The sequence below is a fragment of the Salmo salar genome, chromosome 02 (genome assembly GCF_965601325.2).
Source record: "Salmo salar chromosome 02, fSalSal1, whole genome shotgun sequence".
In the NCBI taxonomy this organism is placed as follows: Eukaryota; Metazoa; Chordata; class Actinopteri; order Salmoniformes; family Salmonidae; genus Salmo; species Salmo salar.
This window is the reverse complement of record NC_138292.1, coordinates 14,307,501-14,330,971: the sequence shown is the minus strand read 5'-3', so window position 1 is coordinate 14,330,971 and position 23,471 is coordinate 14,307,501. Positions and strand designations below refer to the sequence as shown.

The 23,471-nt window shown below is 45.6% G+C and overlaps 2 protein-coding genes across 52 annotated transcripts in view; one reads left to right on the top strand and one right to left on the bottom strand.

Annotated features, from left to right (window-relative positions):
* LOC106598871 (SNF-related serine/threonine-protein kinase) overlaps window positions 1-12,347 on the top strand; it is a 70,178-nt gene extending 57,831 nt beyond the window's left edge. Inside the window, exons 5-8 of one of the 50 annotated variants that reach the window (XR_014380080.1) lie at window positions 234-368; window positions 4,996-7,124; window positions 7,340-7,380; window positions 7,639-12,347. Coding sequence is in view for 1 of the 50 variants with exons in the window: in XM_082960019.1 (XP_082816145.1) it covers window positions 234-368; window positions 4,996-6,388 (1,528 nt within the window). In the remaining 49 variants the exon portion in view is untranslated. Of the gene's footprint in view, window positions 1-233; window positions 369-4,995 lie in introns of all 50 variants that reach the window. The other 49 variants (XR_014380072.1, XR_014380085.1, XR_014380079.1 and 46 more) reach the window with 49 other exon arrangements.
* Window positions 12,348-15,664: 3,317 nt separating this feature from the next.
* Window positions 15,665-23,471, bottom strand: part of LOC106606077 (anoctamin-10) — a 47,146-nt gene continuing 39,339 nt past the window's right edge. For both annotated transcript variants that reach the window (XM_082960018.1, XM_045719079.2), the window contains exon 13: window positions 15,665-18,427. In XM_082960018.1, the coding sequence (XP_082816144.1) occupies window positions 18,386-18,427 (42 nt within the window). In that variant the 3' untranslated portion in view covers window positions 15,665-18,385. The remainder of the gene's footprint in view (window positions 18,428-23,471) is intronic.

Genomic DNA, 23,471 nt, shown 5'->3' with positions numbered 1-23,471 from the left:
CTGTCATTGACTCCAGAGGGGTTAGAGGGCAGCAAAAGGTTAGAACCTGTTATGTTGCTTTGTTTACATTTAGATGCGTCAAATGGCTTCTTTTAAATGCCGACGTGATTGGGTTTGCTCTGCGGTGACTTGTCTGTTGACATACCGTACTTGTCTCTCGTGGGTGTGTAACCCTCTCTTGGCCTTCTCTCCCAGCCTGTCCTAACATGTCCTGTCCATGGTGTTTGTTCCAGAGCCCTGGAGACCAACAAGTACAACCACATCACTGCCACCTACTTCCTGCTGGCTGAGAGGATCCTGAGAGAGAAACAGGAGAAGGAGGTCCAGACACGCTCCTCCAGCCCCAGCAACATCAAGGCCCAGTTCAGGTGACACACACACATGCAACACATACAGTTGAAGTCGGAAGTTTACATACACTTAGGTTGGAGTCATTAAAACTCGTTTTTCAACAACTCCTCAAATTTCTTGTTAACCTCTTATGGCTAGGGGGCAGTATTTTCACGGCTGGATAAAAAACGTACCCGATTTAATCTGGTTACTAATCCTACCCAGTAACTAGAATATGCATATACTTATTATATATGGATAGAAAACACCCTAAAGTTTCTAAAACTGTTTGAATGGTGTCTGTGAGTATAACAGAACTCAAATGGCAGGTCAAAACCTAAGAGATTCCTTTACAGGAAGTGGCCTGTCTGACCATTTCTGGAACTTCTTTGCCATCTCTATCTTTTACTAAGGATCTCTGCTCTAACGTGACACTTCCTACGTCGTCCATAGGCGCTCAGAGCCCGGGAAAAACCTGAATGTCGTCATCCCAGCCCCAGGCTGAAACACATTATCGCCTTTCTCAAGTGGCCGATCAAGGGACTCTGGGCTTAGGCGCGTGACCTGGCCGCCCCCGTCTTTGTGATTTTTTTTCCTCTGTTTGCCGAAAAGGAGATTCCCGGTCGGAATATTATCGCTTTTCTACGAGAAAAATGGCATAAAAATTGATTTTAAACAGCGGTTGACATGCTTCGAAGTATGGTAATGGAATATTTAGAATTTTTTTGTCACGAATTGCGCCATGCGCACGACCCTTCTTTACCATTTCGGATAGTGTCTGGAACGCACGAACAAAACGCCGCTATTCGGATATAACGATGGATTATTTTGGACCAAACCAACATTTGTTAATGAAGTAGCAGTCCTGGGAGTGCATTCTGACGAAGACAACAAAGGTAATGAAACTTTTGTAATAATAAATCGGAGTTTGATCAGGGCTAAACTTGGTCGGTGTCTAAATGGCTAGCCGTGATGGCTGGGGTATGTACTGAGAATATTGCAAAATGTGCTTTCACCGAAAAGCTATTTTAAAATCGGACATATAGAGTGCATAGAGGAGTTCTGTATCTATAATTCTTAAAATAATTGTTATGTTTTTTGTGAACGTTTATCGTGAGTAATTTAGTAAATTCACCGGATGTTTGCGGGGGTATGCTAGTTCTGAACGTCACATGCTAATGTAAAAAGCTGGTTTTTGATATAAATATGAACTTGATTGAACAAAACATGCATGCATTGTATAACATAATGTCCTAGGGTTGTCATCTGATGAAGATCATCAAAGGTTAGTGCTGCATTTAGCTGTGGTTTTGTTTTTTGTGACATTATATGCTAGCTTGAAAAAATGGGTGTCTGATTATTTCTGGCTTGGTACTCTGCTGACATAATCTAATGTTTTGCTTTCGCTGTAAAGCCTTTTTGAAATCGGACAGTGTGGTTAGATAAAGGAGAGTCTTGTCTTTAAAATGCTGTGAAATAGTCATATGTTTGAAAAATTGAAGTTTTTGTATTTTTGAGGAATTTGTAATTCGCGCCACGCCTATCATTGGATATTGGAGCAGGTGTTCCGCTAGCGGAACGTCTAGATGTAAGAGGTTAACAAGCTATAGTTTTGTCAAGTCGGTTAGGACATCTACTTTGTGCATGACACAAGTAATTTTTCCAACAATTGTTTACAGATTATTTCACTTATAATTCACTCTATCACAATTCCAGTGGGTCAGAAGTTCACATACACTAAATTGACTGTGCCCTTAATTTTCTGGAATTTTCCAAGCTGTTAATGTTATGGCTTTAGGAGCTTTTGATAGTCTAATTGACATAATTTGTGTCAATTGGAGGTGTACCTGTAGATGTATTTCAAGGCCTACCATCAAACTCAGTGCCTCTTAGCTTGAAATCATGGAGAAATCAGCCAAGACCCCAGAAAACAAATGGTAGACCTTCACAAGTCTGGTTCATCCTTGGGAGCAATTTCCAAATGCCTGAAGGTACCACGTTCATCTGTACAAACAATAGTACGCAAGTATAAACACCATGGGACCATGCAGCCGTCATAACGCTCAGGAAGGAGACGCGTTCTGTCTCCTAGAGAGGAATGTACTTTGATGTGAAAACTGCAAATCAATCCCAGAACAACAGCAAAGGACCTTGTGAAGATGCTGGAGGAAACGGGTACAAAAATATCTATATCCACAGTAAAACGAGTCCTATATCGACGTAACCTGAAAGGCCGCTCAGCAAGGAAGAAGCCACTGCTCTAAAACCGCCAGACTACGTTTTGCAACTGCACATGGGGACAAAGATCATACTTTTTGGAGAAATGTCCTCTGGTTTGATGAAACAAAAAATAGAACCGTTTGGCCATAATGACCATCGTTATGTTTGGAGGAAAAAGGGGGAGGCTTGCAAGCCGAAGAACACCATCCCAACCATGAAGCCGGGGTGGCAGCATCATGTTGTGGGGGGTCTTTGCTGCAGGAGGGACTGGTGCACTTCACAAAATAGATGGCATCATGAGGGGGGGAAAGTATGTGGATATATTGAGGCAACATCTCAAGATATCAGTCAGGAAGTTAAAGCTTGGTCGCAAATGGGTCTTCCAAATCGACAATGATCCCAAGCATACTTCCAAAGTTGTGGCAAAATTGCTTAAGGACAACAAAGTCAAGGTATTGGCGTGGCCATCACAAAGCCCTGACCTCAATCCCTTAGAAAAATTGTGGGCAGAACTGAGAAAGCGTGTGTGAGCAAGGAGGCCTACAAACCTGACTCAGTTACACCAGCTCTGTCAATAGGAATGGGCCAAAATTCACCCAACGTTTTGTGGGAAGCTTGTGGAAGGCTACCTGAAACATTTGACCCAAGTTAAACAAATTAAAGGCAATGCTACCAAATACTAATTGAGTGTATGTCAACTTCTGACCCACTGGGAATGTGATGAAAGAAATAAAAGCTGAAATAAGTCATTCTCTCTACTATTATTCTGACATTTCACATTCTTAAAATAAAGTGGTGATCCTAACTGACCTAAGACAGGGATTTTTACTAGGATTAAATGTCAGGAATTGTGAAAAACTGAGTTTAAATGTATTTGGCAAAGGTGCATGTAAACTCCCGAATTCAACTGTATATACATGCAACACACACACGTGTGACACATACACACAAAACCAAAACTATCCCCTCCAGATGAAACCCACCAGATCCAACCACTCTAACTGCAATACCAATGCCTGTTTAATAGCCTACTACACACACTCATCCATTTATTGGGGCCATCCAGATTGTCATAATGACGACGACTCAGTGACTAGGAGGAGGAAGCAGCCAAGGCTCTGACGGTAATTGACCTGTTATGCTTCAGTAGCTGTGGGTGCTGCTCTGCTGGGCGTCGTTGACCGTGGCATTAGGAGGAGAACCCATGCTGTCCTTTCCTCTTGGTCTGGTTCCCATCCTGCCCCCTCCGGTCATGTGATCCCTCAACGTGGTGACAAATGTGTTTTTACGGCTGACTGCAGTAAATGCTTTGGAGTGACCTAGAAAAGGGAAGTCTGCTTCTCTCTCGGAATATCAAAGCCAGAGAGAGGGAGCGAGACACTCCTTTTGGAGGAAGAAGAGAGGAGAGATCAAACGCATGCAGGCTAAAGCTGCTCCCTCCTGGCCTGCTCGCTATAACCCATTTGGCCAGAAACCCATTGCCAAACGGGGAGAAGGCCCAATTTTAGCTCCTGGGTTGTGGCCCCCTGGGTGCAGGAGCAGAATGTGTGCCAAATCAACTGTAATGTATGGTGCAGCAGTACAGGTTTCTACTGCACATCTACTGTTTCTACTGGCCTGCGCTCTTCAGTTCACTGCACGTTGTGTATTTTAACACAGAAACACTGTCAGCGTGTGGCATCAGGCAACATAACAGAAAGAAAAAAAACGTTCTGATAGTGGTTAAATTATTTTTAGGAATAACAACAGTCTACTGTGTGTCATGCACATGCCAGTTTATATATGCCCAAAATAGTGACCTGGACAAGAGGACGAATGCTAGGTGTGTTACCATAGTGCCCTCGCGCTCTCTCTCTCTCCGTGCCATCGTGGGCTGAAGCTGAGCTTCATCAGGTAGTTGGCTTCAGGGATTGTAGAGTCTGTCACGGTCGTCTGAGGTTGTGAGAGTGAATGGAATCTGAGGTGTGTGTCTGAGAGATTCTACTGTCCTTACGCCTTTTGAAAGCCTGGCTGAATTAACTAGGATGGTAGCAGAGCAGCAGTAAGGGGCCTGTGGTGACCCGACCCAGCCCACCGCCATGCAGTAGCGTGGAGGGTTACTCATGCACCCGGCAGGCAGGACTACCATGGGATTAATTGTGTTAGATTGCGTGCCGCTGGGACATGCCCGGGCTCCGTCGAGAGTGATCCCCAGCGCTCTGTTCTGTTTGTTTTCTCACTCTGCCATGTCAACAAGGACCTTCTACATTAGAAGAATGTTGACTCACTGAGCTGTTTAGTCAGGTTCAGCAGTTCAGTACTGGATTACACATGAATCATCTGACCTCATTCTAAGATCATACTGTTTATTTTATCTTGGTTTATTTTCTCCTCTGACTCTATGTAAAGTCATTGCAGCGTATACTAACCAGGGGAATAACTCTGGTCTGCTCTCTGCCCTTCCAGGCAGTCCTGGCCGACGAAGATTGACATGCATCAGGACATCGAGGACAGTCTGGCAGCCTCCTCCATCTGCCACGCTGGTGGTCCCCAGTCCCCCGCCCGCAGCGCTGAGAACCTTCTCAACGGACACCGCACCAAAGGCCTGCTGGAGCTCCGCAGGGACGAGAGCAACGCAGGGGCCTCCGGTGCCCCTGCCCCCGTTTCAGGGCCCCCTAGAGCTGGGGCCACTGCCCCCACACCCTCCACTTCCTCAGCCAAGCAGCGCAGCTGCCTGTTCAGGGTGGAGGAGGATGAAGAGGAGGAAGAGGACCCGTCCCCTCTGTCCACCCAAGTGATCCTGCGTCGCAGGGCTCCATCCATCACCAACCGGCTGACTTCCAGGAAGAGCGCCCCGCTCCTCAACCAGATCTTTGAGGAGGAGGGTGAGTCGGACGACGACTTCCATATGGACGAGGGGCTGCCGCCCAAACTCAGCCGGCTAAAAATGAACATCGCAGCGGCCGGGTCCCCGGGCACCACTCAGAAACGCTATCACCGCCGCAAGAGCCAAGGCCGCGGCTCGTCCTGCTCCAGCTCCGAGACCAGCGACGACGACTCGGAGAGCCACCGCCGGCGTCTGGACAAGGACACAGGTTTCACCTACAGCTGGAACCGCAGGGACAGCAGTGAGGGCCCACCTGGGAACTCAGGGGGAAATGGTGGAGGGAGCAGTGGAGGGCAGAGTAAACCCCCCGGGGAGGGGGGCAGCTCAGGTCCAGACAGGGGCAGTCCTCCTGGAGGGGGAGGTGGGGGGAGTAGTGACAATGGAGGGAGTGGTAGTAGTGGGGGAGGAGGTGGTAATGGACAGGGTTCCCCCTCAAGTTGTTCTAACGGCAGCAGTAACCACTCGTCTTCAGGGTCCACGCGGAGACACTGTGCCTCCCGCAGCCCCGGGGCTGCAGAGCTGGTGGAGAGCCTGAAGCTCCTGAGCCTGTGTCTCAGCTCCCAGTTACAGCACAGGGGGAGAAGTGGAGGCCCCGGCCTGGCAGGGGGGATGGGCCAGTTCATCATACACCCTCAGAACCTGTCAAGCAGCCTGTCAGCTGGCAGCGTCAAGACACAGGAGAGGTCCTCTTGGAAGATGTGCATCGGCTCCAACGGCAGCTTGGACCTGGAGTTAGACACCATCGCTCTGCCCACCACCGCTGTCAACACTCCAAGGGCATACACAGACCAAACGGCAGCAGCACTTAGCGAACTGGCCCTGGCCACCAAGGAGAATAACAAGCTGAACAACCTGAAAAAGAATGTTCTCCAGCTACCTCTGTGTGAAAAGACCATCTCTGTGAACATCCAGCGCAGCCCTAGAGAAGGGCTCCTGTGCACCTCTCAGGCCAGCTGCTGCCAGGTCATATGACACACACACCCTGGCACCCTCTGACACCACTCTGCCAGTCCAATCTGTCCAACCACAGTCACCGCTGTAGCATACGTCTGACCTCAGAACACCTCACCATCAAAACCTGCCTTCTGCTGTTATCTTAAAAGATGACACTTTTAGTTTGTTCACTAGGACCTATGAGCTGCATGCTGCAGGGGATTCTTTTGTTTTGTTTCTGCTACTATCACTAGCTCCCCCTGGAATGAGCCGAGGTAACAGAACTTAACTAAGTTCTGAGGTGAGTTGGGGTGTTGATGTAAACATAAATATGGATGTGGGTTTGATTTTAGATTAACTATATTTTGGGGTACAAAATACCAAACTTGTAACAGTGGGTAAGTAGTAGCACGTGATAGTTAAAGGGTAAGCACTTAAATTAGATTATTGGTCTATTGTTCAATTCAAGTCCTGATGTTGATGCCCACTAGCAGTGGAATGTAAAGGGTATGCTGGGAGAGGTAGAGGAGAACAGAGATACCAGTCACCATACAGCTGGGAGAGGTAGAGGAGAACAGAGATACCAGTCACCATACAGCTGGGAGAGGTAGAGGAGGACAGATACCAGTCACCATACAGCTGGGAGAGGTAGAGGAGAACAGAGATACCAGTCACCATACAGCTGGGAGAGGTAGAGGAGGACAGAGATGCCAGTCACCATACAGCTGGGAGAGGTAGAGGAGGACAGATACCAGTCACCATACAGCTGGGAGAGGTAGAGGAGGACAGAGATGACAGTCACCATACAGCTGGGAGAGGTAGAGGAGAACAGAGATACCAGTCACCATACAGCTGGGAGAGGTAGAGGAGGACAGAGATGCCAGTCACCATACAGCTGGGAGAGGTAGAGGAGAACAGAGATACCAGTCACCATACAGCTGGGAGAGGTAGAGGAGAACAGAGATACCAGTCACCATACAGCTGGGAGAGGTAGAGGAGGACAGATACCAGTCACCATACAGCTGGGAGAGGTAGAGGAGAACAGAGATACCAGTCACCATACAGCTGGGAGAGGTAGAGGAGAACAGAGATACCAGTCACCATACAGCTGGGAGAGGTAGAGGAGAACAGAGATGCCAGTCACCATACAGCTGGGAGAGGTAGAGGAGAACAGAGATACCAGTCACCATACAGCTGGGAGAGGTAGAGGAGGACAGAGATGCCAGTCACCATACAGCTGGGAGAGGTAGAGGAGAACAGAGATACCAGTCACCATACAGCTGGGAGAGGTAGAGGAGGACAGAGATACCAGTCACCATACAGCTGGGAGAGGTAGAGGAGAACAGAGATACCAGTCACCATACAGCTGGGAGAGGTAGAGGAGAACAGAGATACCAGTCACCATACAGCTGGGAGAGGTAGAGGAGAACAGAGATACCAGTCACCATACAGCTGGGAGAGGTAGAGGAGGACAGAGATACCAGTCACCATACAGCTGGGAGAGGTAGAGGAGGACAGAGATACCAGTCACCATACAGCTGGGAGAGGTAGAGGAGGACAGATACCAGTCACCATACAGCTGGGAGAGGAAGAGGAGGACAGATACCAGTCACCATACAGCTGGGAGAGGTAGAGGAGAACAGAGATACCAGTCACCATACAGCTGGGAGAGGTAGAGGAGAACAGAGATACCAGTCACCATACAGCTGGGAGAGGTAGAGGAGGACAGAGATGCCAGTCACCATACAGCTGGGAGAGGTAGAGGAGGACAGATACCAGTCACCATACAGCTGGGAGAGGTAGAGGAGGACAGATACCAGTCACCATACAGCTGGGAGAGGTAGAGGAGAACAGAGATACCAGTCACCATACAGCTGGGAGAGGTAGAGGAGGACAGAGATGCCAGTCACCATACAGCTGGGAGAGGTAGAGGAGGACAGATACCAGTCACCATACAGCTGGGAGAGGTAGAGGAGGACAGAGATGACAGTCACCATACAGCTGGGAGAGGTAGAGGAGAACAGAGATACCAGTCACCATACAGCTGGGAGAGGTAGAGGAGGACAGAGATGCCAGTCACCATACAGCTGGGAGAGGTAGAGGAGAACAGAGATACCAGTCACCATACAGCTGGGAGAGGTAGAGGAGAACAGAGATACCAGTCACCATACAGCTGGGAGAGGTAGAGGAGGACAGATACCAGTCACCATACAGCTGGGAGAGGAAGAGGAGGACAGATACCAGTCACCATACAGCTGGGAGAGGTAGAGGAGAACAGAGATACCAGTCACCATACAGCTGGGAGAGGTAGAGGAGAACAGAGATACCAGTCACCATACAGCTGGGAGAGGTAGAGGAGGACAGAGATGCCAGTCACCATACAGCTGGGAGAGGTAGAGGAGGACAGATACCAGTCACCATACAGCTGGGAGAGGTAGAGGAGGACAGATACCAGTCACCATACAGCTGGGAGAGGTAGAGGAGAACAGAGATACCAGTCACCATACAGCTGGGAGAGGTAGAGGAGGACAGATACCAGTCACCATACAGCTGGGAGAGGTAGAGGAGGACAGAGATACCAGTCACCATACAGCTGGGAGAGGTAGAGGAGAACAGAGATACCAGTCACCATACAGCTGGGAGAGGTAGAGGAGGACAGAGATACCAGTCACCATACAGCTGGGAGAGGTAGAGGAGAACAGATACCAGTCACCATACAGCTGGGAGAGGTAGAGGAGGACAGATACCAGTCACCATACAGCTGGGAGAGGTAGAGGAGAACAGAGATACCAGTCACCATACAGCTGGGAGAGGTAGAGGAGAACAGAGATACCAGTCACCATACAGCTGGGAGAGGTAGAGGAGAACAGAGATACCAGTCACCATACAGCTGGGAGAGGTAGAGGAGAACAGAGATACCAGTCACCATACAGCTGGGAGAGGTAGAGGAGGACAGAGATACCAGTCACCATACAGCTGGGAGAGGTAGAGGAGAACAGAGATACCAGTCACCATACAGCTGGGAGAGGTAGAGGAGGACAGAGATACCAGTCACCATACAGCTGGGAGAGGTAGAGGAGGACAGATACCAGTCACCATACAGCTGGGAGAGGTAGAGGAGAACAGAGATACCAGTCACCATACAGCTGGGAGAGGTAGAGGAGGACAGAGATACCAGTCACCATACAGCTGGGAGAGGTAGAGGAGGACAGAGATACCAGTCACCATACAGCTGGGAGAGGTAGAGGAGGACAGAGATACCAGTCACCATACAGCTGGGAGAGGTAGAGGAGAACAGAGATACCAGTCACCATACAGCTGGGAGAGGTAGAGGAGGACAGAGATACCAGTCACCATACAGCTGGGAGAGGTAGAGGAGGACAGAGATACCAGTCACCATACAGCTGGGAGAGGTAGAGGAGAACAGATACCAGTCACCATACAGCTGGGAGAGGTAGAGGAGGACAGATACCAGTCACCATACAGCTGGGAGAGGTAGAGGAGAACAGAGATACCAGTCACCATACAGCTGGGAGAGGTAGAGGAGAACAGAGATACCAGTCACCATACAGCTGGGAGAGGTAGAGGAGAACAGAGATACCAGTCACCATACAGCTGGGAGAGGTAGAGGAGGACAGAGATACCAGTCACCATACAGCTGGGAGAGGTAGAGGAGGACAGAGATACCAGTCACCATACAGCTGGGAGAGGTAGAGGAGAACAGATACCAGTCACCATACAGCTGGGAGAGGTAGAGGAGAACAGAGATACCAGTCACCATACATGGTCCTGGAGGAAGGGAAGTAACCTGTAACCTTCATGTTGATATAAGCTCCTGCCATGCAGTCTTAAAACACAACGACCAACTGAGACAGAAACTTGGTAACTTCTAGAGATGTTTTAATTTGATTCATTGATTAACCTCATTTTACAGCGACAGTGACCTACTGTCTGAAACGTTATTTCACTTTGATATTGCACACAGACAATCTGTTTTATGTTTGTGTTTAAGTGTATGGAATTAAAGATGCATTTTAGATGGCTATACAGCTCTCACTGAATTGATTTTGAAGGCCACATGAATTATTGTTTCCAAAGCGCTGTTGAATAAGTGCTACTTCAACACATCTGGTTTACTTTGGTGTTACCTAGAGCCAGTAACCTGGGAAATAAGGCTTCAGCTCCGTCTTTATTCCAATCTCAATGCACTCGTCTTCAGGCAGAATAAATCAACCTATTTGGGTCAAATACTACTATACTTACTATTGTATAGTGAATACAGGTAGGAGCTGCAATCTTTTAGACACTATTCTAACAGAAAGGGTCATTCATCTGTAATTAGAACTACTGCTGTTCATTTGCAAATTGGGCAACCTCCTGAAATGGTTCAAAGTTCATGACAACGTGTCAAACTGAATGTAAAGTACACTGGTAGACTAGTAGTGTATTTTCTTCCTGTGTTGGGCCTCAAGGAAGCAGGCAAGCAGACCCACACTGATTTGATGTGGTCCCGTTCACATGTTGGTCATGTCCTTGGTTGACCACCTGCCATGTTGAAGTAACATCTTAGAAAATGCATTTTAAGATCAATAGAAGAGCATGAGAATTGAAAAGAAAAATGTACTAATTAATTGAAAACTGCATTGGGTCTCTGTATTCCAGTGGACCTGTGTGCACCCGCCCACGTCTTTGCTTTGTTAGACTGTTTTACTTTCTGTTACTGTAACTGACTGGTCTTCTGACTGGCCTGGCAGGGTGGTCTTCTGACTGGTCTTCTGACTGGCCTGGCAGGGTGGTCTTCTGACTGGTCTTCTGACTGGCCTGGCAGGGTGGTCTTCTGACTGGTCTTCTGACTGGCCTGGCAGGGTGGTCTTCTGACTGGTCTTCTGACTGGCCTGGCAGGGTGGTCTTCTGACTGGTCTTCTGACTGGCCTGGCAGGGTGGTCTTCTGACTGGTCTTCTGACTGGCCTTTAGATCATACTGTCTGGCAGGCTGGTCTTCTGACTGGTCTTCTGACTGGCCTGGCAGGGTGGTCTTCTGACTGGCCTGGCAGGGTGGTCTTCTGACTGGGCTGGCGACTATACAAGCTGGCAGGCTGGTCTCGCAGGCTGGTCTTCTGACAGGCTGGTTTGTTTGTTTGTTTTTAAAGGGTGTATGTTGAGTATGTATATATGTTTTAAAAAGTTATATTTTTGAACAATCTGCTGTTTTAAAAATGATTCTGTGTTGAAGTGGGCCCGTGAGTCTTTCGTTGGGGACTAACATGGCAGTGTGTCTCACACCCACACCTTACTGGACACTGCAGGGTGAAGGTTTTCCATTCAGGATTAGTGGTTCAGTAGAGCACATGCACCTTTCAGGAGAGATTCCTGTCTGTAAGCTTTAAAGGACTGGGCTTAGTAAAGAAGGAAAGAAATGGGGTATGGGGAGATGTGGGGATATATTTTAAGGGCATTGGCAATAAGCTACATGTTGCAGCTATCTGTAAATGAACATATTTTTGTTTTATATTTCAACCCTGTACAGCCTTAGATTGAAAGGCACCTCGGACTAAAAACTAACAGAGAAAGATATCTTGAGTATTTTTTTCTTTTTCTTTTTAAACAAAATATCTGTAAATAGAGATGTAAATATGGTGCTCTATATTTAGACAGCAGAGTGAACCTTTTGGTCCATAGCTGTAAGTATAGCCTTATTAGTAATGGGTGTCTCCAAGAAAAGAACATGATTTTATTCATGTCAGTCAGTCGTCTTACCCAGATGTAAACAGGTGAATGACATGTGCATGTGTTATATGTTTAACATTATCGATCCAAGGACATCGAGAGAGGAAGAACCATCCACTGAATGTTACTGGACCAAACCATGTGCTGGCTAAAAGAAAATGAAAATATGAAATGGCAGAATTATTAAATGTATTATTCTGTAGTTGATACCTGTTGTCAAAAGTTACATATAGCTATGGTAATATCCAAAATAAAATGTTGTGGAAAATGACGTCTTATAAATTAGTCTTGTCTTTTCTGTGCTTGTGATGTATTGTCGCCCAAGTGGGTCTGTGTTCTGTCAGATGCAACTTCGATCACTTGTTGCTAAAGGAATTGACAGAAAGTAATCCATTACACTGTACAGTGTCGATCCCAAATGTTGCTCCATAACTGTTTAACCATAACTTTATCTTGTCAACTATTTACCTCAGAGCTTCATCCAAGAGGTGGATCACTGATCGGTGTGCTGGTAGTTTTCCTGGTGGCCTTGCTTTTAAGATGAATCATCAGCCTAATCTCTGTTAATGTCCCAAATGGCACCCTATTCCCTATATAGTGCACTAGTTTGCATGGTCAAAAGTAATGCACTATATAGGGAATAGGGTACCAGTTGGGGCACATGACTTAGAACTCTAATTAGAACAATCTTGGTGCATCACCATGTTCAGACTCCAGAGACTATTCCCTCCAGAGTAGAGACCAGTTAAATATGCAGGCCACAGAGCCCCTCTGCTGAAAGGTATTCTGCCAGGATTTACAACTCCTTATGCTGCTGCCAGAAGACACCAGTAACCCCTGAAGAGCAACTTATATAGAGCCTTCACCTACAGTGCCTTCAGATAGTATTCCTACCCATTTTGTGTTGCAGCCTGAATTCAAAATGTATTCAATATTTTTTTCTGTCACTCATCTTCATACAATACCCCATAATTTTATTAAATGGTAGCAAATGTATTAAATTAAATGCAGAATTTTCTTTTAAGTATTCACAACCCTTCTACATTGTAGAACCGCCTTTGGCGACGATTACAGCTTTGAGTCGTCTTGGGTAGGTCTGTATCAGCTTTGCACAACTAGATTTGGGGATTTTCTCATTCTTCGTTGCAAATTTTCTCAAGCTCTATTAAGTTAGATGGAGAATGGCGGTGAACAGCAATATTCAAGTCTTTCCACAGATTTTCAATGGTATTCAAGTGTGGACTTTGGCTGGGCCACTCAGAATTTCACATTGTTCTGAAGCCATTGCTTTGGCTTTATGCTTGGGGTCATTGTCCTGTTGGGATGTAAATCTTTGTTCCAGTCTAAGGTCGTTCGCGTTCTGATAAAGGATTTGCCTGTATTTGGCGCCATTCATTGTTCACTCCATCCTTAACAATCTCCCAGTTCCCTACTCCTGAAAAGCATCCCTATAGCATGATGCTGCCACCATGCTTCACGATGGGGATGGTGTTAGACTGGTGATGAGCTGTGCCTGGTTTTATCCAGACAAAGCTTTGCATTCAGGCCAAAGAGTTAAAAAATGTACCTTTTTGAAAACTCCTGGCATGCTGTTATGTGCCTTTTTTCTCAGGAGTGGCTTCCTTCTGGCCACTCTCCCATAAAGCCCAGATTGGTGAAGTGCTGTAGAGACTTGTCCTTCTGGCAGGTTCTCCCATCTCAGCCAAGGACAACTCTGTAGTTCTGTCTGAGTGGTCATTGGGTTCTTGGTCCCTTCCCTGACCAAGGTCCTTCTTGCCTGTTTGGTTGGCGGACAGCTCTTGGCAGAGTCTGGGTAGTTCCATTTTTAACATGTTTTATTTCCCAATGATGGAGACCACTGCTCTTGGAAACTTTCAACACTCTAGAACTTGTTTTATACTCTTCCCCAGATATATGCCTCATCACAATTCTATCTCTGAGAGGTACGGACAGTTCCTTGGACTTTATGCTATAGTTTCTGCACTGTCAACTGTGGGACCTTATATAGACAGGTGTTTCTTTCTAACTCATGGCCAAACAATTGAATTGGTCACAGGTGTCACTACAACTTGATTGGAGTCCATCTCAAGATCAAAAGAAATTGGATGCACTGGAACTCAATTTGGAGTGTCAAAGCATAGGGATTTGAATACTTATGCAAATGATTGTAGATTTCTGTATTTCATTGTCAATAAATGTGCAAACATTTCTAAAAACATGTTTTAACTGTCATTATGGTGTGATGGGTGAGATTTTTCAGATTGTAACAAGAAAATGTGGAATTAGTCAAGCGGTATGAATACTTTCTGAAGGCACTGTACAAATCTATGTCCTCCCAGAGGTAGAGCATGTAGACGGGACACACTAGAGGGATCATCAACTAGATTCAGCCGAGGGCCACATTTTCTTGAGTGGATGGTCAGGGGGCCGGAACATAATTACAAATCATTTCCAGACTGCAAATTTACCGCTAGAAGCCAAAACGATAATTTCAAACCTTGTTTACGATCATGTCTCTATTATGCTTGGGAATACTTGAACAGATTTCCAAAATGTAAATCACTTGGAGCTGATTTCCTAATGTTTTTACAGTCTTGTGTACAACAAAAAAGATAGTTCCTTCAGAAAGTATTCATATTCATAGAAAGTGTTGAAAGTTTCCAAGAGCACAGTGGTCTCCATAATTGGGAAATGGAAAAAATATGGAACTATTGGAACTGCCAAGAGCTGACCGCCTGACGAAACTGAGCTACTGGGCAAGAAGGACTTTGGTCAGGGACGTGACCAAGAACCCAATGAACACTGACAGAACTACAGAGTTCCTTGGCTGGGATAGGAAAACCTGCCAGAAGGACAACAGTATCTACAGCACTTCACCAATCTGGGCATTATGGGAGAGTGGCCAGACGTAAGCCACTCCTAAGAAAAAGGCACATAACAGCACACCTGGAGTCTGTTAAAAGGCATATGAAAGACTCGGAGCATTATGCAAAAGATTCTGTGGTCTGATGAAACAAAAATGCAACTCTTTGACCTGAATGCAAAGCACTATGTCTGGAGAAAACCAGGCACACCTCATCACCTTCCTAACACCATCCCTAATGTGAAGCATGGTGGTGGCAGCAACAATGAATGGAGCCAAATACAGGCAAATCCTTGATGAGAATCTGCTTCAGAGTGCAAATAACAGACTGGGGAGAAGATTTATGTTCCAACAGGACAATGACCCAAGCATACAGCCAAAGCAATGCTGGAATGGCTTCGGAACAAGAATGTGAACATCCTTGAGTGGCCCAGCCAAAGTCCAGACCTGAATCCCATTTAAAATCTGTGGAAACACTTGAGTCTCCAAATCCAGATGTGCAAAGCTGATACAGACATACTCAAGACGATCAAGGTGTAATAGCCGCCGAAGGTGCTTGTACAAAGTATTGACTCAGGAGTGTGAATACTTATAGAAATTAGGTAACTGTATTTCATTTTCAATACATTTGTAAAAACTTGTTTTCACTTTGTCATTATGGGGTATTGTGTGTAGATGGGTGGGGAAACCCTGAACTAGAGAATGGAGACACTTGTAAGCGTGTGAAAGATTTTTGTATAGATTTATTTGAGGAAAGGGATGCTAGGTTTGTTTGGTTTCAATAAGGCTGTTCTGAACCATTTTTATACACTTTCTGATATTGTGATGGCAAACTGTAGTGTATGTATAGCATATAAAACAAATCTTGACAGCATCGCATGTCATATCAAAGGCACAAGCCCGCTCTGAGGGGGTCTTCAAGAGTGCATGGACTAATAGCATAAACAACATAAAAAGAAATCAATGAATTTCCACTCACATACATTCCAAGTATCACTACTTCTGATTGACAGTCATTGATTAGACTGAGTAACAATGACCATGATAGTTGCAGGCTGTGAGGAGTATTTAACATTACGTAACATACCATGCATCAGTATGATACAGAGGCTGGTGGGAGGAGCTATAGGAGGACGGGCTCATTGAAATGGATGGAATCAGACATGGTTTCCATGTGTTCAATATGTTCCATTAATTCCATTCCAGTCTTTACAATTTCTCTGTAGCATACTGAAGCATCACCATAGATAATTAGATCTTTCCTATCTCCATGTGTAGTATCACTATGGATCAGATAATACCCTGGATGTGTGGCTCTGTGTGGCTCAGGGGGTAGAGCATGGCGCTTGCTATGCCAAGGATCGTGGGTTTGACTCCTGCTGGGGCCACACATAAGTAAAATGTATGCATGACTAAGTCTATTTGGATAAAAGTGTCTGCTTAATGGCATATATTATACTCTGGCAATACTATGTAAACGTTTCAAGGACCTCAATGCTATAGAGCACATCATTATGCCAGAATTCCTAAGACTTTCACGTGTTTAGTCGTCCATTTTGAAAGTAGTTCTACTTAACGTCTCTGACAGACCTACTGATACTGGATGTAGTCCTGCCCCTAACTGACTATAGTGGCTTTTAAGCAAAGCTGTTGGTCTAAAACTCTGTCTAATGTGAAAACCTATTTTTGAAAAGTAATTCATGTCATCTGTTGGTGGAATACTGTCTGGATATAATTACCATAGGCCATCTATCTCAAACTGAACCGCCTCCACCAATTCCATAATGGCCATATGAACATGAAAAGTCTATGTAACACAGCATACCCTCAACCGCATCCATACACCTACAATGACCTATTATTCAACGCCTTAACCAGGGCCTGACGTTCAGGGCTGGCCGCTGGCCCGGGGAGGTTTTGGAAACCCTCCGGGCCAGTTGATCATCCCGGTCAGTGGCCACTTGGGCCAGTGAAAACAAATATTGTAAAAATGCTATATTTAATCTAGGCTATGTAATAAAGGATTCCTGAAGCTGTGAGTTCGTTATGTTGATTATTTATCAAACCCGCGCCATAAACTACACATTAAGCCGAGCTTGAGATTGTTGTGTGGAGCAGCTCACTGAAGACCGATAGAGGTAGGAAACATCTTCAAAGTTATGATAAATACCAATAAATGCTAAGGCAAGAATGGGTATGCAAACCAGGAATAAAAAGTTCCGTCTTGGTAGAATATTTGTTTTGCGCAATTGTCATCATAGAATAGCCAAACTTGATAATCAGACATTTCTACGATGCTATTTGGTCCTAGAAAAGTCCTTGAAGGTAGCCGATTTAGAAGTTTTACTGCAATATAATTATTCCTTGATTTAATTTCTGATCCGTTTTTGTGAGAGATCTGCTTTCATTTGTTTTTCGCGCTGGTCTGTTGCTATATTTGCGGTAAAACCACGTGCAGTTATGAGCAGGAAAACCAGTGGAATACAAATCGTTCCGTTACAAAGGGAACCAGATTTTTGCTCACTTTGTTTTAAAACATGATACATTAACCCCTCAATAACTCAACATTTCAAATGGTGAGACTGACTAGCTGCCACAGACTTCATTAGTGTGTTTGTGTTGGGAGCATCTACATACAGTCTATTTAGTCAGGCAATGTCCGCTTTATTCTGACATGTTTTAGAATGTCAAATATTTTTACGTCATTGCATAATGCCATTTGGAAGGCTTAATAAAACATGCATTATTCACTAAGTTGTCATGCATACTTTTTTGCTTACATGTTTTGGGGGGATTTTTTCTATAGGCTATGACAATTCAATATAAAAATGTAGGTCCTTGAAAATTACAATTAATTACTTTTAAACTATCATTAAATTTGACTTCCCAATGTCTGTCTGAATCCTGTAGGCTACTTGCTCAGCCCAAATGAAAGAAAATCACAAGCTCTTGAATTTATGCGCGCATCATTCGCTTGCCTGCCAGATGTTGAAACGTGCCAGTATTTCTTTCATTCGGCCCAGTGTGCCGTTGGCAAATTGACCTGAAAGTCAAGCCCTGCCTTAACATACATTGGTACGTAGCAATGTATTTACAACAGTGGTTTACGGACGACAGGCTAGTCTTCATGATTGTTTTAATCACATACAGTAATGTTCTATAGACATCTGCAGGTAATACACTACACTCCGCAAACCAAACAGAAATACCTGGCAACAGGGCAGAGGCTAAGAGCATAAAACCATAAAACCGTTTATATATATAAAAAAAACGACTTTTTGATATTTTATGCATAAATAAGCTTTGAGCTAATTGTGGTGTTGTAAAGAAAACAGTCTATTTGAACCATCTGAAGTGAATCTTTCTTCGTTTGGAGGGCATCTTCCATCTGGAGTTTAGCCTATCTTCGTCTTGTCAGTATCTGAACGATCGGCCTCTTCTCTCCATCACTTAGCAGTTTTTGGGATCCCCGAGGCCTCCAGCATTTTCTGTAACAGTGTAAAATGTGATTAATATCTCTTATGTGCTACCAAACTGCCACATGAAATACAGGCTAGCTGTTAGGCCTATTATTGGGGATGCCATAAACAGAATACACGCTCCATAGAAGGAATACATTGTCCTCTGTAGCTCAGTTGGTAGCTTTTGAAACTGCAGTAAAAGTGCAATAACTTGTGTCGGCTGTGGTATTTTAGATGCAGTATTTGCAAGAATAACTACAGGGTACTAAGCTTCGATCACACCGACAGCGTCATTACATTTTGGTACACCAGAATAACCTTCATTTCCAAGGAAACGCTGCGTTTGCCTTGCAGCATTGCAGAGGCAGTGCGTTCGGTGTGGTGCATCAGTTGGATTTATCGAATTTATGCGTCAATCTGTATGCGTAGACAGCTTGACAGAATGGTAGCAGAAGGTGAATGTTCAACTTTGTTACATGCATATCCAGATGATGCTGCATACTATTTCGCGCAATGAGGCTGTCGGTGTGTTGGAAGCGTAACTGCAGTTACAATGCAAAAGTACTGCAGTAAAGAAAATGATATATAATTTTGGACACAGTATTTGCAGCATACTGCAGTTATACTGCACTCTGATTGCAATCTTTTTCTATAAGGGAGAGCATGTCACTGTAACGTCAAGGTTGAGGGTTCCATCTCTGGGACCATCCATACTTAAAATGGATGCACGCATGACTACGTCGCTTTGGATAAACACGTCTGCTAAATGGCATATATTATTATATAGAAATATGAAAGCTTTTCAGTGTTGGAGCAGCTTTTTAAAATAAAACAAACATAAGCACACTGTTAGCTTGCTTTAACAAATATACAGAGCTCTCCTCTCTCTCTAAATGACATTAAGCCTCCAGAGGAAACCAGAGCTTTAAAACAGCATTACATCTCCAAATTACAGTGGTTCTGGAACCCCTTAACAAGACCTGGAGATCTTCACCAGATTGAGTTCTTATTTTAAAATAAAATACTTTTCTACAACACAGGCCTTCTCCCCAGACTCTAATCTCAGCTGAGTTACATTTAATCAATTCATTCCACTGCCTCCAGCGCACCCGAGCAAATTACATTCTGTGTTCAAATGTGTTACGTGCAATTAACGTTTCAATCCAACACACGGATCAATGGGAGAGTTTCTTTGCTGATGGAAGTATTTTTATTCATAGTGGATTCCATAAGGGGAGAGCAGGGTTAAATATATAGACCTACGGTTCCCCACAGGGATAGAATGTGGCGGATTGTACTCAACACCCAGCCCAATCTACTGCAGCTACTTGTTCTGGAAAACCAAACGGACAGTCACATTAATAGTGTGTCATGGTCTGTAAATGCAGTCTGTATTTATGCTGTTGTTTGCGCTTGCCGGAACATTCTGAGGTTGTCCTTCTGACAGACTTGTTTGCACTTGTTGTTGTAGTCGCCATAACTACAGTTCAACGAAAAACACAGACCGACACATACACACTCGCGCCACAGAGAACCTTCATCTCATTTGTAACAACAGCAGTAACAGAAATCAAACTCCTCTTGCTCAGAGACTTGTTCAATGGCTGCCAGGATCCTGCCGGGAGACATACAAAGTCCTCTCTGAGGGAAGCCCATGGCAATAAATGATGCCTTCACAGTTCACACCACTTATCAGAGGAGAAGAGAAAGAGAAAGAGAAAGAGAAAGAGAGAGGAGCTGGCAATGAGGTAGAGAGAGAGGAGGGAGGAGAGGGGCATGCAGTGAGAGAGAGGAGGGATGGGAAGTCCACAGTCATGTTGTAACAAAGGTCCAGCACACTGCACTGTACAGACCCCTCCCTCCTACAGCCAGCGCCTCTCCCTGTAGTATACACTAGTAAGTCAACTAATTCCCTGGTTTTCCAGCATGTTGAGCTAATTGCCTAGGCATGTTAGTATTGATCATGTAGGAGGAAGGCTGAAGCAGAGGGCTTTATGAAGCATCTCCAGCAGATTGACAGAGAGGGCCTCTCTCTCACACTGCACTGCTCAGGTTGTGGCCTATTTACTAGGATATACCTCCCTCCCACTGCAAGTTCACTCACTGCACTGTAGAAACAGATGCAACGCATATCCATATTCACGACTGCTCACACAGCTCGTACGCCCCATTTTCATCCCATCTTTTATTCCTCTCTGCACTGGGCCCCAACTTCCCTGGACTATCAGGCTGCAGTAACAAGCCTCTCTCCTGATGGTGAACTTCCCTGGACTTTCAGGCTGCAGTAACAAGCCTCTCTCCTGATGATGAACTTCCTTGGACTATCAGGCTGCAGTAACAAGCCTCTCTCCTGATGATGAACTTCCCTGGACTACCAGGCTGCAGTAACAAGCCTCTCTCTCCTGATGATGAACTTCCCTGGACTATCAGGCTGCAGTAACAAGCCTCTCTCCTGATGATGAACTTCCCTGGACTATCAGGCTGCAGTAACAAGCCTCTCTCCTGATGATGAACTTCCCTGGACTATCAGGCTGCAGTAACAAGCCTCTCTCCTGATGATGAACTTCCCTGGACTATCAGGCTGCAGTAACAAGCCTCTCTCCTGATGATGAACATCCCTGGACTATCAGGCTGCAGTAACAAGCCTCTCTCCTGATGATGAACTTCCCTGGACTATCAGGCTGCAGTAACAAGCCTCTCTCCTGATGATGAACTTCCCTGGACTATCAGGCTGCAGTAACAAGCCTCTCTCCTGATGATGAACTTCAAGTCAATCCCACAGAGAGAGAAGTGTAGTTGGACAGCAGCTAGCAGCTTCTCTCTGAGCTGGCCTGTCTCTCTGACTGTCTGAGGTGACAGAGGTCCTCGATGACTCAGCCATCATCCCACATCACCACTCCTGTGTCATCATGCCTGGCCAGGCTCACACCAGATAGACAGAGATGCAAGCAGGCTCAGGAACACAAGAACATGCACACACTCACCACTGGACTCCTCACACTCAAAATACGCATACACTGACAAGGTGCTCTGCCCTGGACTAAGGATAATATGGCCTGGACTAAGGGTCTTCTGTACAGTATCTGTCTTTGTGGCCTTCTGTCTCTATAGTACAGTATCTGTCTCGCTCTTTCTATAGTACAGCATCTGTTTCTCTATAGTACAGCATCTCTATAGTACAGCATGTCTCTCTATAGTACAATATATGTCTCTATAGTACAGTGCCTTGCAAAAGTATTCATCCCTCTTGGCGTTTTTCCTATTTTGTTGCATTACAACCTGTAATTTAAATGGATTTTTATTTGAATTTCATGTAATGGACATACACAAAATAGTCCAAATTTGTTAAGTGAAATGAAAAAAATTACTTGTTTCAAACAATGTTAAAAAATAAAAAACGGAAAAGTGGAGCGTGCATATGTATTCACCCCCTTTGCTACGAAGCCCCTAAATAAGATCTGGTGCAACCAATTACCTTCAGAAGTCACATAATTAGTTAAATAAAGTCCACCTGTGTGCAATCTAAGTGTCACATGATCTCAGTATATACATACATATACACTGCTCAAAAAAATAAAGGGAACACTTAAACAACACAATGTAACTCCAACTCAATCACACTTCTGTGAAATCAAACTGTCCACTTAGGAAGCAACACTGATTGACAAATTTCACATGCTGTTGTGCAAATAGAATAGACAACAGGTGGAAATTATAGGCAATTAGCAAGACACCCCCAATAAAGGAGTGGTTCTGCAGGTGGGGACCACAGACCACTTCTCAGTTCCTATGCTTCCTGGCTGATGTTTTGGTCACTTTTGAATGCTGGCGGTGCTTTCACTCTAGTGGTAGCATGAGACGGAGTCTACAACCCACACAAGTGGCTCAGGTAGTGCAGCTCATCCAGGATGGCACATCAATGCGAGCTGTGGCAAGAAGGTTTGCTGTGTCTGTCAGCGTAGTGTCCAGAGCATGGAGGCGCTACCAGGAGACAGGCCAGTACATCAGGAGACGTGGAGGAGGCCGTAGGAGGGCAACAACCCAGCAGCAGGACCGCTACCTCCGCCTTTGTGCAAGGAGGAGCAGGAGAAGCACTGCCAGAGCCCTGCAAAATGACCTCCAGCAGGCCACAAATGTGCATGTGTCTGCTCAAACGGTCAGAAACAGACTCCATGAGGGTGGTATGAGGGCCCGACGTCCACAGGTGGGGGTTGCGCTTACAGCCCAACACCGTGCAGGACGTTTGGCATTTGCCAGAGAACACCAAGATTGGCAAATTCGCCACTGGCGCCCTGTGCTCTTCACAGATGAAAGCAGGTTCACACTGAGCACGTGACAGACGTGACAGAGTCTGGAGACGCCGTGGAGAACGTTCTGCTGCCTGCAACATCCTCCAGCATGACCGGTTTGGCGGTGGGTCAGTCATGGTGTGGGGTGGCATTTCTTTGGGGGGGCCGCACAGCCCTCCATGTGCTCGCCAGAGGTAGCCTGACTGCCATTAGGTACCGAGATGAGATCCTCAGACCCCTTGTGAGACCATATGCTGGTGCGGTTGGCCCTGGGTTCCTCCTAATGCAAGACAATGCTGGACCTCATGTGGCTGGAGTGTGTCAGCAGTTCCTGCAAGAGGAAGGCATTGATGCTATGGACTGGTCCGCCCGTTCCCCAGACCTGAATCCAATTGAGCACATCTGGGACATCATGTCTCGCTCCATCCACCAACGCCACGTTGCACCACAGACTGTCCAGGAGTTGGCGGATGCTTTAGTCCAGGTCTGGGAGGAGATTCCTCAGGAGACCATCCGCCACCTCATCAGGAGCATGCCCAGGCGTTGTAGGGAGGTCATACAGGCACGTGGAGGCCACACACACTACTGAGCCTCATTTTGACTTGTTTTAATGACATTACATCAAAGTTGGATCAGCCTGTAGTGTGGTTTTCCACTTCAATTTTGAGTGCGACTCCAAATCCAGACCTCCATGGGTTGATAAATTGGATTTCCATTGATTATTTTTGTGTGATTTTGTTGTCAGCACATTCAACTATGTAAAGAAAAAAGTATTTAATAAG